General features: G+C 38.9%; 2 protein-coding genes across 2 annotated transcripts in view; both read right to left on the bottom strand.

The window, feature by feature from the left end:
* si:ch211-266g18.10 (muscle M-line assembly protein unc-89) overlaps positions 1-4,469 on the bottom strand; it is a 21,862-nt gene extending 17,393 nt beyond the window's left edge. The window contains exons 1-3 of the mRNA XM_047341697.1: positions 4,274-4,469; positions 2,615-2,761; positions 2,232-2,303 (exon numbers count right to left, since the gene is read on the bottom strand). Coding sequence (XP_047197653.1) covers positions 2,232-2,303; positions 2,615-2,761; positions 4,274-4,469 — 415 coding nt within the window. The remainder of the gene's footprint in view (positions 1-2,231; positions 2,304-2,614; positions 2,762-4,273) is intronic.
* On the bottom strand, positions 2,616-13,383 carry LOC124851106 (protein Ycf2-like). The gene is made up of 16 exons (XM_047341614.1): positions 12,998-13,383; positions 10,556-10,768; positions 10,382-10,465; positions 10,185-10,289; positions 9,948-10,103; positions 9,681-9,824; positions 9,411-9,554; positions 8,571-8,714; positions 8,322-8,441; positions 8,104-8,223; positions 7,927-7,971; positions 7,743-7,790; positions 7,635-7,661; positions 5,861-6,007; positions 4,274-5,784; positions 2,616-2,761 (listed from the first exon to the last, which is right to left on the bottom strand). The coding sequence occupies exons 1-15, from the start codon at positions 13,005-13,007 to the stop codon at positions 5,051-5,053; spliced, it is 2,241 nt and encodes a 746-aa protein (XP_047197570.1). The 5' UTR covers positions 13,008-13,383; the 3' UTR covers positions 2,616-2,761; positions 4,274-5,050.

Raw genomic sequence — 13,383 nt, 5'->3', positions numbered from 1 at the left:
TAGATGGTTTCTTTACCTCCTTCTCTTCTTTTGGAGGCATCTTCACCTCTTTCTCTTCTTTAGATGGTTTCTTCACTTCTTCCTCTTCTTTAGATGGTTTCTTCACCTCTTTCTCTTCTTTAGGTGGTTTCTTCATCTCCTTCTCTTCTTTAGGAGGCATCTTCACCTCTTTCTCTTCTTTGGATGGTTTCTTTACCTCTTTCTCTTTTTTAGGAGGCGTCTTCACCTCTTTCTCTTCTTTAAATGGTTTCTTCACCTCCTTCTCTTCTTTAGGAGGCGTCTCCACCTCTTTCTCTTCTTTAGATGGTTTCTTTACCTCCTTCTCTTCTTTAGGAGGCGTCTTCACCTCTTTCTCTTCTTTATGTGGTTTCTCCACCTCTTTCTCTTCTTTAGGTGGTTTCTTCATCTCCTTCTCTTCTTTAGGAGGCATCTTCACCTCTTTCTCTTCTTTGGATGGTTTCTTTACCTCTTTCTCTTTTTTAGGAGGCGTCTTCACCTCTTTCTCTTCTTTAAATGGTTTCGTCACCTCCTTCTCTTCTTTAGGAGGCGTCTCCACCTCTTTCTCTTCTTTAGATGGTTTCTTTACCTCCTTCTCTTCTTTAGGAGGCGTCTTCACCTCTTTCTCTTCTTTATGTGGTTTCTTTACCTCTTTCTCTTTTTTAGGTGGTTTCTTCATCTCCTTCTCTTCTTTAGGAGGCATCTTCACCTCTTTCTCTTCTTTGGATGGTTTCTTTACCTCTTTCTCTTTTTAGGAGGCGTCTTCACCTCTTTCTCTTCTCTAAATGGTTTCGTCACCTCCTTCTCTTCTTTAGGAGGCGTCTCCACCTCTTTCTCTTCTTTAGATGGTTTCTTCACCTCTCTCTCTTCTTTAGGTGATTGCTTCACTTCTTTCTCTTCTTTAGATGATTTCTTCACCTCTTTCTCTTCTTTAGGAGGCTTCTTTACCTCTTTCTCTTCTTTAGATGGTTTCTTCACCTCTTTCTCTTCTTTAGGTGGCTTCTTCACCTCTTTCTCTTCTTTAGATGGTTTCTTCACCTCTCTCTCTTCTTTAGGTGATTTCTTGACTTCTTTCTCTTCTTTAGATGGTTTCTTCACCTCCTTCTCTTCTTTAGGTGGTTTCTTGATTTCTTTCTCTTCTTTGGGAGGCTTCTTCACCTCTTTCTCTTTTTTAGATGGTTTCTTGACTTCTTTCTCTTCTTTAGAAGGCGTCTTCACCTCTTTCTCTTCTTTAGAGGGTTTCTTGACCTCTTTCTCTTCTTTAGATGGTTTCTTCACCTCTTTCTCTTCTTTAGGAGGCGTCTTCACCTCTTTCTCATCTTTAGATGGTTTCTTGACTTCTTTCTCTTCTTTAGGAGGCGTCTTCACCTCTTTCTCTTCTTTAGGTGGTTTCTTGACTTCTTTCTCTTCTTTAGGTGGTTTCTTGACTTCTTTCTCTTCTTTAGGAGGCGTCTTCACCTCTTTCTCTTCTTTAGATGGTTTCTTCACCTCTTTCTCTTCTTTAGGAGGCATCTTCACCTCTTTCTCTTCTTTAGGTGGTTTCTTTACCTCTTTCTCTTCTTTAGGTGGTTTCTTGACTTCTTTCTCTTCTTTAGGTGGTTTCTTGACTTCTTTCTCTTCTTTAGGTGGCGTCTTCACCTCTTTCTCTTCTTTAGGTGGTTTCTTGACTTCTTTCTCTTCTTTAGGAGGCGTCTTCACCTCTTTCTCTTCTGTAGGTGGTTTCTTGACCTCTTTCTCTTCTTTAGGAGGCTTCTTCACCTCTTTCTCTTCTTTAGGTGGTTTCTTGACTTCTTTCTCTTCTTTAGGAGGCGTCTTCACCTCTTTCTCATCTTTAGATGGTTTCTTGACTTCTTTCTCTTCTTTAGGAGGCGTCTTCACCTCTTTCTCTTCTGTAGGTGGTTTCTTCACCTCTTTCTCTTCTTTAGGAGGCTTCTTCACCTCTTTCTCTTCTTTAGAGGGTTTCTTGACTTCTTTCTCTTCTTTAGGAGGCGTCTTCACCTCTTTCTCTTCTTTAGGAGTTTGCTTTATTTCTCTCTCTTCTTTAGAGGGTTTCTCAACTTCCCTCTCCTCTTTATCTGGTTTCTTGATTTCCTTTTCTTTTTTGTGCAGTTTTTTGGCCTCTTTCTCTTTTTGGGGTTGTTTCTTTACTTCTTCCTTTTCTTTTGAAGGTTTTCTCGCTTCTTTCTTTTCTTTGGAAGGTTTCTTCACTCTATCTTCTTTGGATGGTTTCTTACCTTCCTTTTCTTCCTTAGGTGGTTTCTTTACTTCCTTCTCTTCTTTGGGAAGCTCCTTTACGACCCCTTCTTCTAAAAGCAATCAAGTGTCAGTTTTCATGTATTGTAACATGTCTGAAACAGACTTAAAGGTAGAGCAGACCTAAAACTGGACAAAGTCACCTCTGCCCTTTGTTAAATGTTATGCTGAAACAGTTTTGTGTATGTAGTGTTTTATGGTGAACAGTATTATCTCTATGTTCTGTAAACAGTGTGCTTAAATATTGCTATATTGGGCCATATTTCAGAGCTTGTTTACTCAAGTATTTTGAAATTAAAAAAAACAAACATTTTTCAACAGCATCTTTCATACTTTTGCTAATTTTATAATCAGTTGTGATTACCTTCAGTCTTCTCTGGTTTAGTCTCAGTTGTTTTTGTTTCAGGTTTGAGCTCCTTCTTTGGCTTTTCGTCTTTTAGTTTGTCTATAGTTTCTTCAAGTTTGGCTCCCTTGTCTTTTTTCTCCTCCTCAGGTTCTGTGGATTTTAGGTCTGTAAACAGCAATAAATTCCCATTTAAGCAAAACTACAAACTGAATTATACCCGATCACTAAATTTAGTAACAACCTTTGGATGTATAGAATTAATTTGGGGATAAAGTGTTGTGTAGAAAGTGCAAAGAACTAAAGTTCATCATACAAACATATGTAGAAAATGACACAGTGACAATGACAAGTGTCAGACCAGTACTATCATCATCATGACTAATAACAAATATTCATGCTTGCATAAGCACTAGGAGCACTAAAGCATTAAACACACAACAGCATTAAACACACCACAAGCTTTGTTAAATTGTTCAAACAATCAGACTTAAGTTTTAAATTTATACTGCAGGGATGTACTTAAAGTAATGTTATGCAGTTATTACACTGACGTACTGTAGGCCAACTATGAACAGGGCAGATAGGACACAACACGTTGAGCTATCTCTTCATCCAGAGACCTGTCCACTTTTTTCCTCAGCCTATTGGCTCCATCTAGCTGCTCTAGAGCTGTACTATCTCCCTGCATTGACAAACAGCAATGACTGTTTAAAGAAGGAACACCTAAGTACATAATTAGCGCTTCAGGAAATAGATTTGTCTTTACTGAGTCATCGAAAAGAAAATGTTGAAGGAGCTTGAACTCACAGGTGCTGTACGCAGATCCTCTTTCCTCACAGCTGTTAGCACCCGACTCAAAAAGAGTTTCTGATATAAATAAAACTAACTTGACCTTATTAGGTCCATTTTTATTTCCTTATCAGTCTGGTGTATAATAAAAAACGCACACACCAGCGTTTTGGGAAATCGTTGTTTCTCCTAGTGAGAAGAACAGCATCAGTCTATTGCTGTGTCCAAGATTGGTCAGGCACACAAATCTATTTTTCAGACCGGAGAGAAATTATACTGACTTTGAGTGAATTTGAGAGCAACTGCCTAAAGCTATGATTTAAAAAAAATCAAGCTTTTTTCAGAGGCAGTGCAGATACACACAGACGACAGAGGATACATAGAGAGGTTTTTTAAGCTAATCTTTAGCACAACAAATTGCACTTATACCTCAAATCATACAGAGATATGAAGAAAGGAAAGGGTGAAGGCAAAGAAAGATGATGAGGTAACAGAGAGTGTAGGGTATTAATTAACCATTAATCAATGTGTATTGTGAAATAAAAGCCTTCAAACTGTTTTCCAGTTTGTGCTAAGCTACGCTAAACACACTGTGATCTGTGAAACACAGGTTTTAAACAAATTTCAACTAAGTTTTCCACCTGTAGAGTTTAAAACAGTCACAAGAAAATTTTCAGACGTTAGCAAAAAATTCACTGAAATGAAAGTAGACTACGAAACATGTGACACAAATAGTTGAACAAATACCTGTTAGATGAAAAGAAATTCAGTCTGTCAACACATTACTGCACATTTAACACACTCGTCATTCAGAAACATTTTCATTCCCTGATAATGAAAACAATGTTGAAAGATGTGTGATGATGATGATGACGGTGAGTTTTGTACCTTTGTCATGTTTGTGGAGTTGCTCTTCGTCTTTGAGAGCAGCTCTGGATCTGACTCCTCTGATCCCCTCAAAGGGAACGAGATGTTTCCTCCTTCCTTTAGCTTCAGCTTTACTGTTCTCACTGTTGTTGTTGTTTTCGTCATCGATGACGTCGGAGTATTTGTCTTGGTCATAACCAGAAGGAAAAGAGGTCATATTGTCTTCATCATCGGATTCAGGTACAACACTGACGTTGCTGAGTTTTTCAGCCGACAGAGTTTTAGGATCTTCGTCCTCAGCTTCTGTTTCGTCATGCTTTTCTCCTTCCTCCTCTGAAGCTTCATCGCCCTCTATTTCTAGCTTAGTGTTCGTTAATTCAATGTTTTCTTCATCTCTTTCTTCATCCTCATGAAGATCTATATTTACAGTTTCCTCCTCTTTAGTCTCTTCTTCAATTTTTTCCTCTTCATCTTCCACTAAATCTTCTTTAGTTTTGCTCTCTTCCTCCTCCTCCTCCTCCTCCTTCTCTACCTCTCCAACTTCTTCTGGAAGCTCTTCAGTTTTTGTTTTATGTGCCTCCTCCTCTTCATCTTCTACCAAATCTTCAGTTTTGGCCTTTTCCTCCTCATCCAATACTAAAGTTGTAGGCTCCTCCTCTTCCTCCTCCTCCTCCTTCTCCTCTTCTTCCACAGCTTCAGTTTTGGCCTCCTCCTCCTTTTCTTCCACAACTTTAGTTTTGGCCTCCTCCTCTTCCTCATCTTCTTCCAAATCTTCAGATTTGGCCACCTCATCTTCTTTCAGAACTTCTGTTTTGGCCTCCTCCTCCTCATATTCTTCCAAATCTTCAGTTTTGACCTCCTCCTCTTCTTCCAGAACTTCAGTTTTGGTCTCTCCTCATCTTCTAGAACTTCAGTTTTGGCCTCCTCTTCCTCATCTTCTTCCAAATCTTCAGATTTGGCCACCTCATCTTCTGCCAGAACTTCATTTTTGGCCTCCCCCTCTTCATCATCTTCCAAATCCTCAGTTTTGGCCTCCTCAGCTACTTCCAAAGCGTCAGTTTTGACTTCCTCTTCCTCATCTTCTTCCAAATCTTCAGATTTGGCCAACTCATCTTCTTCCAGAACTTCAGTTTTGGCCTCTTCTTCCAAATCTTCATTTTTGGCCTCCCCCTCTTCATCATCTTCCAAATCCTCAGTTTTGGCCTCCTCCGCTACTTCCAAAGCTTCAGTTTTGACTTCCTCTTCCTCCTCCTCATCTTCATCCTCTACCACTTCATCTGTTTTTGGTTCCTCCTGCTTCTCCTCCTCTTTGTTTTCAACCATCACTGTATTAATGTCGACTTGTTCTCCTTCATCTTCCACTGCTTTTAAGTCCTCCTCCTTTTCTTCACCTTCCTCCTCTACAATCTCCTCCTGTGCTTCCTTCTCCTTTTCCTTCTCCTCTGTCTCTTCCTCCTTGTCATCATTATCAATGACGGCCTCATCTTCCAGTGGTAGTTCATGTTCTGTTTCTTCAAGGTCGACATGTTTCACTAGTGATGTGACAGTAAGAAATTTAGTGCCTATGCCTAATGAATGTGACTATTTAAGAAAAAACATGTGAAATACCATCATCTTCCTCTTCCTCGTGCACATCTGTCTCACTGGCAGCGTCAGTGGGAACTTCAGCCTCCTCCTCCTCCTCCTCAGTCTTTGAGTCTTCACCTATCTGTGCGGGAGCAGCTTCATCTTTGGCCGCTTGCATAATCTCTGCAACTGTATCATCAGCCTGTGTCATCTCTCTTATCTGAAAAGTCATATCTTTGGCATTTCTCTTGGAAATGCAGATCCAAACTAATTTTAAGGTACAAAGGTAATTTGATGAGGTGAAATGGGAACAATGATTTACAGAAACCATTCATTACATCGTACAGTTTACACCACATGCACAAAGAGAGTCTTTTCTCTCCGCAGTCACCAAGTGCTTGATCGGATCTGTTGGGTTTCTCTTTGTTGTAAGGACCTTACTCTGAAAAGTGCCTTGAGATAATGTATGGTGTGAGTGTATTGATTGGTGCAGTTAAAGATTTTCCCAATTTGATTAAGGCCTCGTTCATTTTAACGTAAATTGTGAACCTGAAGTTGTTCTGCATTTTTCTCACTCTCAACAAATCCCAAGAAAAGAACAAAACCAATAACAAAAATGCTGGACATGGTAGTTTCCTACCAAACATCAAACCGGAGTAGTTTGTCCATTTTTTCTAAAACTATTCTATTATTAATAGACATGCCATTTTATCAATATATCCTAATTTGTTGGCTCTTTGATGTGGGCAGCAGTGGTTCAGGAGGTAGAGCCCATCGTCCACCAACCTAACCATTGAGTGGTTTGAGTCGAACCCTAAGACCCTGAACCCTAAATTCAGCCTGTTCCATATAGCGAGTGTGTGGATGTGTAGTATGAGGCACTTTGAGTGGTTATTAACACTAAAAATGCTTCATGAATTTAGTCCCTTCACCATGTATTTCTGGAATCAGGCTTTGGTTACACAGACAATACTTAGTGGGATCAGCTCCTTGTTGGTTTGATGGGATTTATTGACCATAAGAAAAATATAGAATATTTACAGGAATATATTCTTTTGACATTTCCCTTCCCAATTGAACCTCAGAAAATTCTAACACCAAACATGGCAACAATCAATTATATTCTCATTGCTCACTTTTGAGATGTGGTGTAAACCTGTATGATTTCATGCAAAGGTAAAAGTATTTCACACACAGCCGCACGACATCCAGTACAAAAAATCAAGATACACACACACACCCTGTGTGTTACAGATGTTTAAACAGTAGAAATACAGATGTCAGTCGTTCAGTTGTACAGAAGATGCTTGCACAATGCAGAGGAGGGCAGCAGAGGAATGCAACTTCAAAACACACAAATTAGACAAATATACATGTGCAATATTACAAATTATTTCCAGTTTTTCAAGCATAGGACACAAAACATGATGATATGAATGAAAACAACTTAATGGCAAAACCCATGAATTCAGTTCCATGAAACAGTCAGTGAGACAAACTGAGGGAGAGACACAGACGCAAACAACTCGGTTGCATACAGAGGTTTATTGAGATAAAAAATGTACAGAGGTTATGATGCATGTTTGTTCATGCCATAATATAATGAGCACAGATGGAGTTTGAATGGAGGTTATATGGAACATGACCTATTGTAAGGCAGACTTGTAAAGTGGTAAGAAAAACAAAAATCTTCATGCACGAAAGGCCACACGATAAGACGGAGGACAGACACGACAGGTCTATGCGAACTATCTGCTGGCAACACACATTGCACATTGTACAAAAACACATCTTAAAGTTTCAAACATTTTCTTACCTTTTTTCTTAGATGGCAGAAATACTCCTACGTGTCAAAAAGATAATTAACTGGCTTGAATATTAAAATACGATTTGATATAAAAATTCAATAAAGTCCAGTTCTTACCTTTTTTTCTCACCAAAGTTATATCGGATGGAGAAGCTACAGTTTCATCTAAACAAAAGAAACACACACGTGTTAGTAACGGTGACTGTTAATGCTGAATTAGTGTATAAGAATATTGCAAAACAGTAACAGGTTAATACTATGTTTGTAAATGTATTAATGCTGTAATAATAAAAAGTGAAACCTTCTTGAGTTACTACATTTACACCGGGCGTGGCTACAGGTTCACCTGGAACAAGAGAAGAAATTATGCCCAAGAGGTGTCAGTATACATTTTAATATTGTGACTTTTTAAAATATTTTCCTATATATAGAATTTGAGACAGAATATTATAGTATACAGCTAAATGAGAAATCATACCTTGATCACCAACAAGCATGCTTGACATGTAAGCCACGAACAAATCTTTCTTGTCTGTGAACTCCAACACAGCATCTTCCACAACTTTCATGGGGTCGATGGACACTTCAGACACGATCCCTGAAAAATCAGCACACCGCACAGTCAGCAAAATCATACTTATCTATGTCTTTACTTCTAGAAATGTTGCAACCACATTAGATGTAGTTGGTACCGACCTTCATCACCGAGCACCATCGTTGAGACGTAGCTCACGAGCATGTTCATCTGTTCTTTGGTGATTTCTGCAGTCGTCTTCAGAACCGACATGGGACTGAATCCCACAGCCTGCTGGATATCTGACCCACAGAGACGTCAAAACAGTTTAGTCTCGTGAGGTTTGTGGAAACAGCAACTAGCACTCTACAGCAGTGTATACATTGAGATGGGTCACAGATTAGGGAAAGGTTAAAAACCAATATGGATACCTTCTAACGTGTCCAGTATTACATCCATGATTGTACAGAGCACATCCTGGATGTATCCTGCGACTCCACTCAGGATGTCATTAGTAACACTGAAAGCATTCCGGCCAATGGCCACAGGGTCAACGGAGCTAATGTCAGTGGTTCCTGGGAAGAGCAACAAACATTCAGAACAAAACTCCAGTGAGTTACTTGATTAAACAAAGTCAGTTTTTTTTTTTTTTGTTATACAGGAAAATTTGAAAAGATGATTGAAGACAAAAAGGAAAAAAGCTAGACAATCTTTGGTTACAGTAAACTGATTTAGATTATTTTAGACCATGGACTCTTTATAAAGATTGGTGACATGTCTCCCCCTCCCACAAAAATGAAGCCAGAATATTCTGAATGTGGCTGCCACCATCTTGCCCTGTGACCTTATGCGGAGCCAGAGTCTACGTAAGTCGGAAAAATTTACACATGAATAAATTTCAGTGTGACATGAACCACCCAAAATGACAGAAACCCTTCTTTAGGGAAATATTTATTTTACGTGTAATTTTACTTTTTATTTTGGTCCATGTCCCATCTGCTAACACAGAAAAAGCAGGGTTTTATGACCTATACTGCAGTCAGCCACCAGAGGGCGATCAAAATGATTTGGCTTCACTCTTGAGTGCTGTCATTTTGTCCATGTCTATATAAATGACATTGTTACTCACACAAAACACAGGCTATCAGTTATATTTAGTAACAATGCTGATAAAGTAAAGAATAAATATAGGTAAGAAATAAAGATTAATTTATAAGAAACATGATAATATGACATGTAAACAATACAAAGGTTAAATATGGAGCAGGTACCTTTTATAATATCCAGTGTGCTGTCTATGATGGAACAGAGTACGTCCTGGACGTAGCTCACTATTCCACTCAAAGTGTCGTTAGTCACGCTGAAGACGTTTCTGCCAACTGACACAGGATCCATGAAGCTGATGTCAGTGGTTCCTGTGAAGGAGAACAAATAAAACAACAAATACTAAGGACTGATATGAAAAATCAATGCCGTGTAATACGTTATTAGTCATTTAAGACGTTAAGCGATTGCAGCTGTTAAACAAGGAGAGTAATTACCTTTCACCACGTCCAGAATAGTGTCCCAAATGGCACAGAGCACATTCTGGATGTAGTCCTGCACTCCACATATGAACCCATTCATAACACTGAAGACGCCTCTGCCTGTCACCACAGGGTCAATGGAGTTAAGGTCAATTTTTCCTGAGAAAAACAAAGAGATTGTTAATTAAGTTTTATTTAAAGATGAGTTAGCATATGTCATTAACTTGCATGTGAAACAGGGAAGACAAACAGTTTGGAAGTATTAAAACATGGAATACATACCTTCAGCTATACCCGATATAGTATTCAATAAAGTGTCCACAATAGCACACAGTGATTCCCTGACGGAGCACACCACTCCACCCATGAAGTCGTTGGTTGAATGGAAAACTTGTCGTCCGATGACCACAGGGTCGACGTAGCTGAGGTAGAAGTTTCCTGCGGGTTTGGAGGGATATAGTTATGTCACTTTTAACGTAAAATGTGTGTGATTCTTTGAGTACGAGCGAGTTGCCATACCGTCCTTGTCTGAAAAATGTCGAACAAATCCATCTTTCGCTTCTGCTATTTCTTCAGCTACATAAGCGGCAGTAGACGCGGGGTCACTTAAATCAGGTGCACATTCTGGAGGCCCAGAAAAGAGAGTTATGTATTACTATGCTTGCTTTCAAACATAAAAAACAATGAGCAACCTGTGTCCAATTTTTCTTCTGTACCTTGAAATTTGTTGAGCAGACTGGAAACTTCATCTACAGCGTCGTTCATAGCTTGCACAGGGTCCGTAATGATTTGTTGAATGTCTGAGAACACAAACACACAATAATCCTTCATATCTGATGAGCAAAAACAATAAAAGGAGATATGTTTGTGTGTGTGTGTGTGTGACTTACCCGGGACAGACTTGTACTCCACAAAGTCAAACATCACCACCCCTACAACCAACCAGGACAGCAGAGCGGCCAGAGCGATCAGCAGCTCCACAGACACCTTCACCTTCCTGAGGAGGCCCACACCTTTAGACTTGAGAGAGCTCGTCTGTGGTGCCGCTGCTCCACTGGACCCACTGGACCCACTGGCTGGAGTGGGGGAGGCCGGTTTGCTTCCTGTTTGTGAAAAGACAAAGTGTCTTTAAGAACTCTGAACAACATTAGGATCTTTAGGATGTGATCTTTATATTGTTGCTTACTATGCAAATGCTGCAACACTGGAAGTTATTTTAACTCGGACTAATCAGCATATTCACTGTAATATGTCGTAGTACAAACCAAATACTAAGCAATAAAGTGCATAATGACATAATAGCATGTACGTTGATACTGAGCATCATTTCACAGAGGAATGGCTCTTGCATAAGTGCATTGGAAAAGTGCAGTGACAATATATCGCCTGATATAGCTTATTGCAAATATATCAGGATGAGCGCATATCACATAAACGCCAAATGTTACAGTGCGTCCATCACAAGTTTATTTTTTCACTGTTAAATCCACCAACACAGAACAATTTTTATATATTTTATACAATAAAACAAATGATTCTTCTGTAGCTACCGGTTTATCCTCATGAGATGTTTTAAACTCTTAAATATTGAAATCTGTTTGATTTGCTACAAACATAATGTTCCAACTGAAAACTGTACATTTTTACATCATCATCTTCACCCTAAAGGGAGGATGTGAATCAGCAATCAATGAAGAGTGATTTAGAACCATGTTGAAAAACTTATGAACAGAAGTTGCTGATATAATGTGTCTATCTTGGAAATTGGATACAATCTACTGCATTTAGATGACTGAGACTAAAAGTATCCACTGGTACTTTCCCCATTAATTAATTAGCAAATTCTTTCTGAGGTTATGCGTCAGTGAGAAAATAACTTTAATGACTTAATGAAGTTAGTACGCAAAAAAGATAATGATCCTTCGTAGCCACTTTTCCAGTCTGATCATTTTCACACTGCAGCTAATCCCTGAGAGGTGAAGGAGACTTCATGTCAGGTCAAAGGATTTGAACATAACATGGAGAAGACAGTGTCTAATTTTTACATTTATAGAATAGCGTCATATTCCTGTGTGTTCCAAATACATGTAAACTAATATATGAATTAGATTTATCTGAGATTTCAACATTTTGTCACATTACAGATCAGAAAATGCAGAACTCAGCTATCCCAGTTTCATCTTATGCATTTTATAAAGACATTTGCACCTGATTCCCACCTGTAGCAGTGGATAAAGCCAGTGACCACATTTCATGACAGCCTCATCATCATTAACTAACTGCTGTACTGGAGCTGAACTGGTGCCAGGGTGTTAGAGACACCTTCCAACTGTGAATGAGCTCCGAGCATACCTCCCTCGTGAGTCACTTCCTCATATAAATCCTTAAAAAACAACATTTCCACTCAACTAAAGAATACTGAATGGACATCGCAAGGGTTTACTAATAATAAAGGAAAATCATGATGGAGGTATTGTTCTTATTCCAGGCCTGAAGCTTCATTATCCAAAATATATATATATATATGGTTATATATCAATCGTTTGATCAGGTTATGCAAAACACAGCAGGACAATTAAACAGTCTAAAATCCTTAGTGGAAAGTAACTCACTCACATACTGCACTTGTACTTAACTTAACTATATCCATTTAAAGTTTCTTTGTACTTCTATTTAGCTGAATTTAAGGGGGAATTGTTGCTCCATTCTCAGTTGAAAGCAATTTCCTCCAAACTTTTAACATGGTCTCATTGAAATGACAGTTTCAAGCCCAAATAGGTCAAATTAATTTAATATTTCACCACATCATAAAGTCCAAAAACTACAAACAGATGTGTGTACCAGAAATGTACTCTCCCTTTAATAATTTCACAACCACTAAGGTTTATCTTCTGACTATATAAAATAAAATACATATAAAATACTCAAAACCAACACCACCTCAACAGCTACTACAGCAAAATGTCACATAAACATTGCTGCTTCAATATGAACAATCAAATAATTTCACACACAATTATCAATCAGTCACATGGAATATTTTATTGCAGAACCAGTACATTTAAATTTGAGGTGAGTATATTTTCCCAATACTTATTCTGTACTCTGACATAAGTTGGCTGAAAACCCAGAGGTCAGCATTCTGTCACAAGAGAGCGGCGCAAATACTGTGGCTACATGATCTCCTGTATTTATAGCAACCGACTTTCAACACATTTTCCAAGGAGGACGCACCCTATCAAAACATTGACATTTATTTATTACAGGTGGAGCATATATTATCAAGGCATTGTGTCACAGCATATCAGAGCGGTAAGGTGTAGCAGTCCTACCTTCAGCCATGGTGATATGGAAACTATTTCAGGTATAATCCTTTGAGTTGGGGCCTAAGCCTCCATATGCTGAAGTTACAGAAAAATCACAGCTTCAGTGTAAATCCAATCAGCTTCCACTTGTCAGCAAACTAAAAAAAAACGTATTTTTTGTAAATTATTCCATTCCCATTGGTGATCACAGTCTTGTTTCCAGATCCATGTAATCCACAGGTTGAACTTCTCCAAGGACCAAAAAAAAAATGAAGGAGATGGAAACCCCAAATATAAAATGTAAGTTTACAGGAGCACTTTGAGAATTTGGAGCTGCCGGTGTGGCAGCATTGCAGACGGGGGGTCTGGGGACGGTGGGGCAAAGGAAAGGCGACGCAGGAGAGGAAAGAGCC

This window comes from Hippoglossus stenolepis, chromosome 10 (genome assembly GCF_022539355.2).
Source record: "Hippoglossus stenolepis isolate QCI-W04-F060 chromosome 10, HSTE1.2, whole genome shotgun sequence".
NCBI classification, from domain to species: Eukaryota; Metazoa; Chordata; class Actinopteri; order Pleuronectiformes; family Pleuronectidae; genus Hippoglossus; species Hippoglossus stenolepis.
This window is presented reverse-complemented; position numbering and strand designations above follow the sequence as displayed.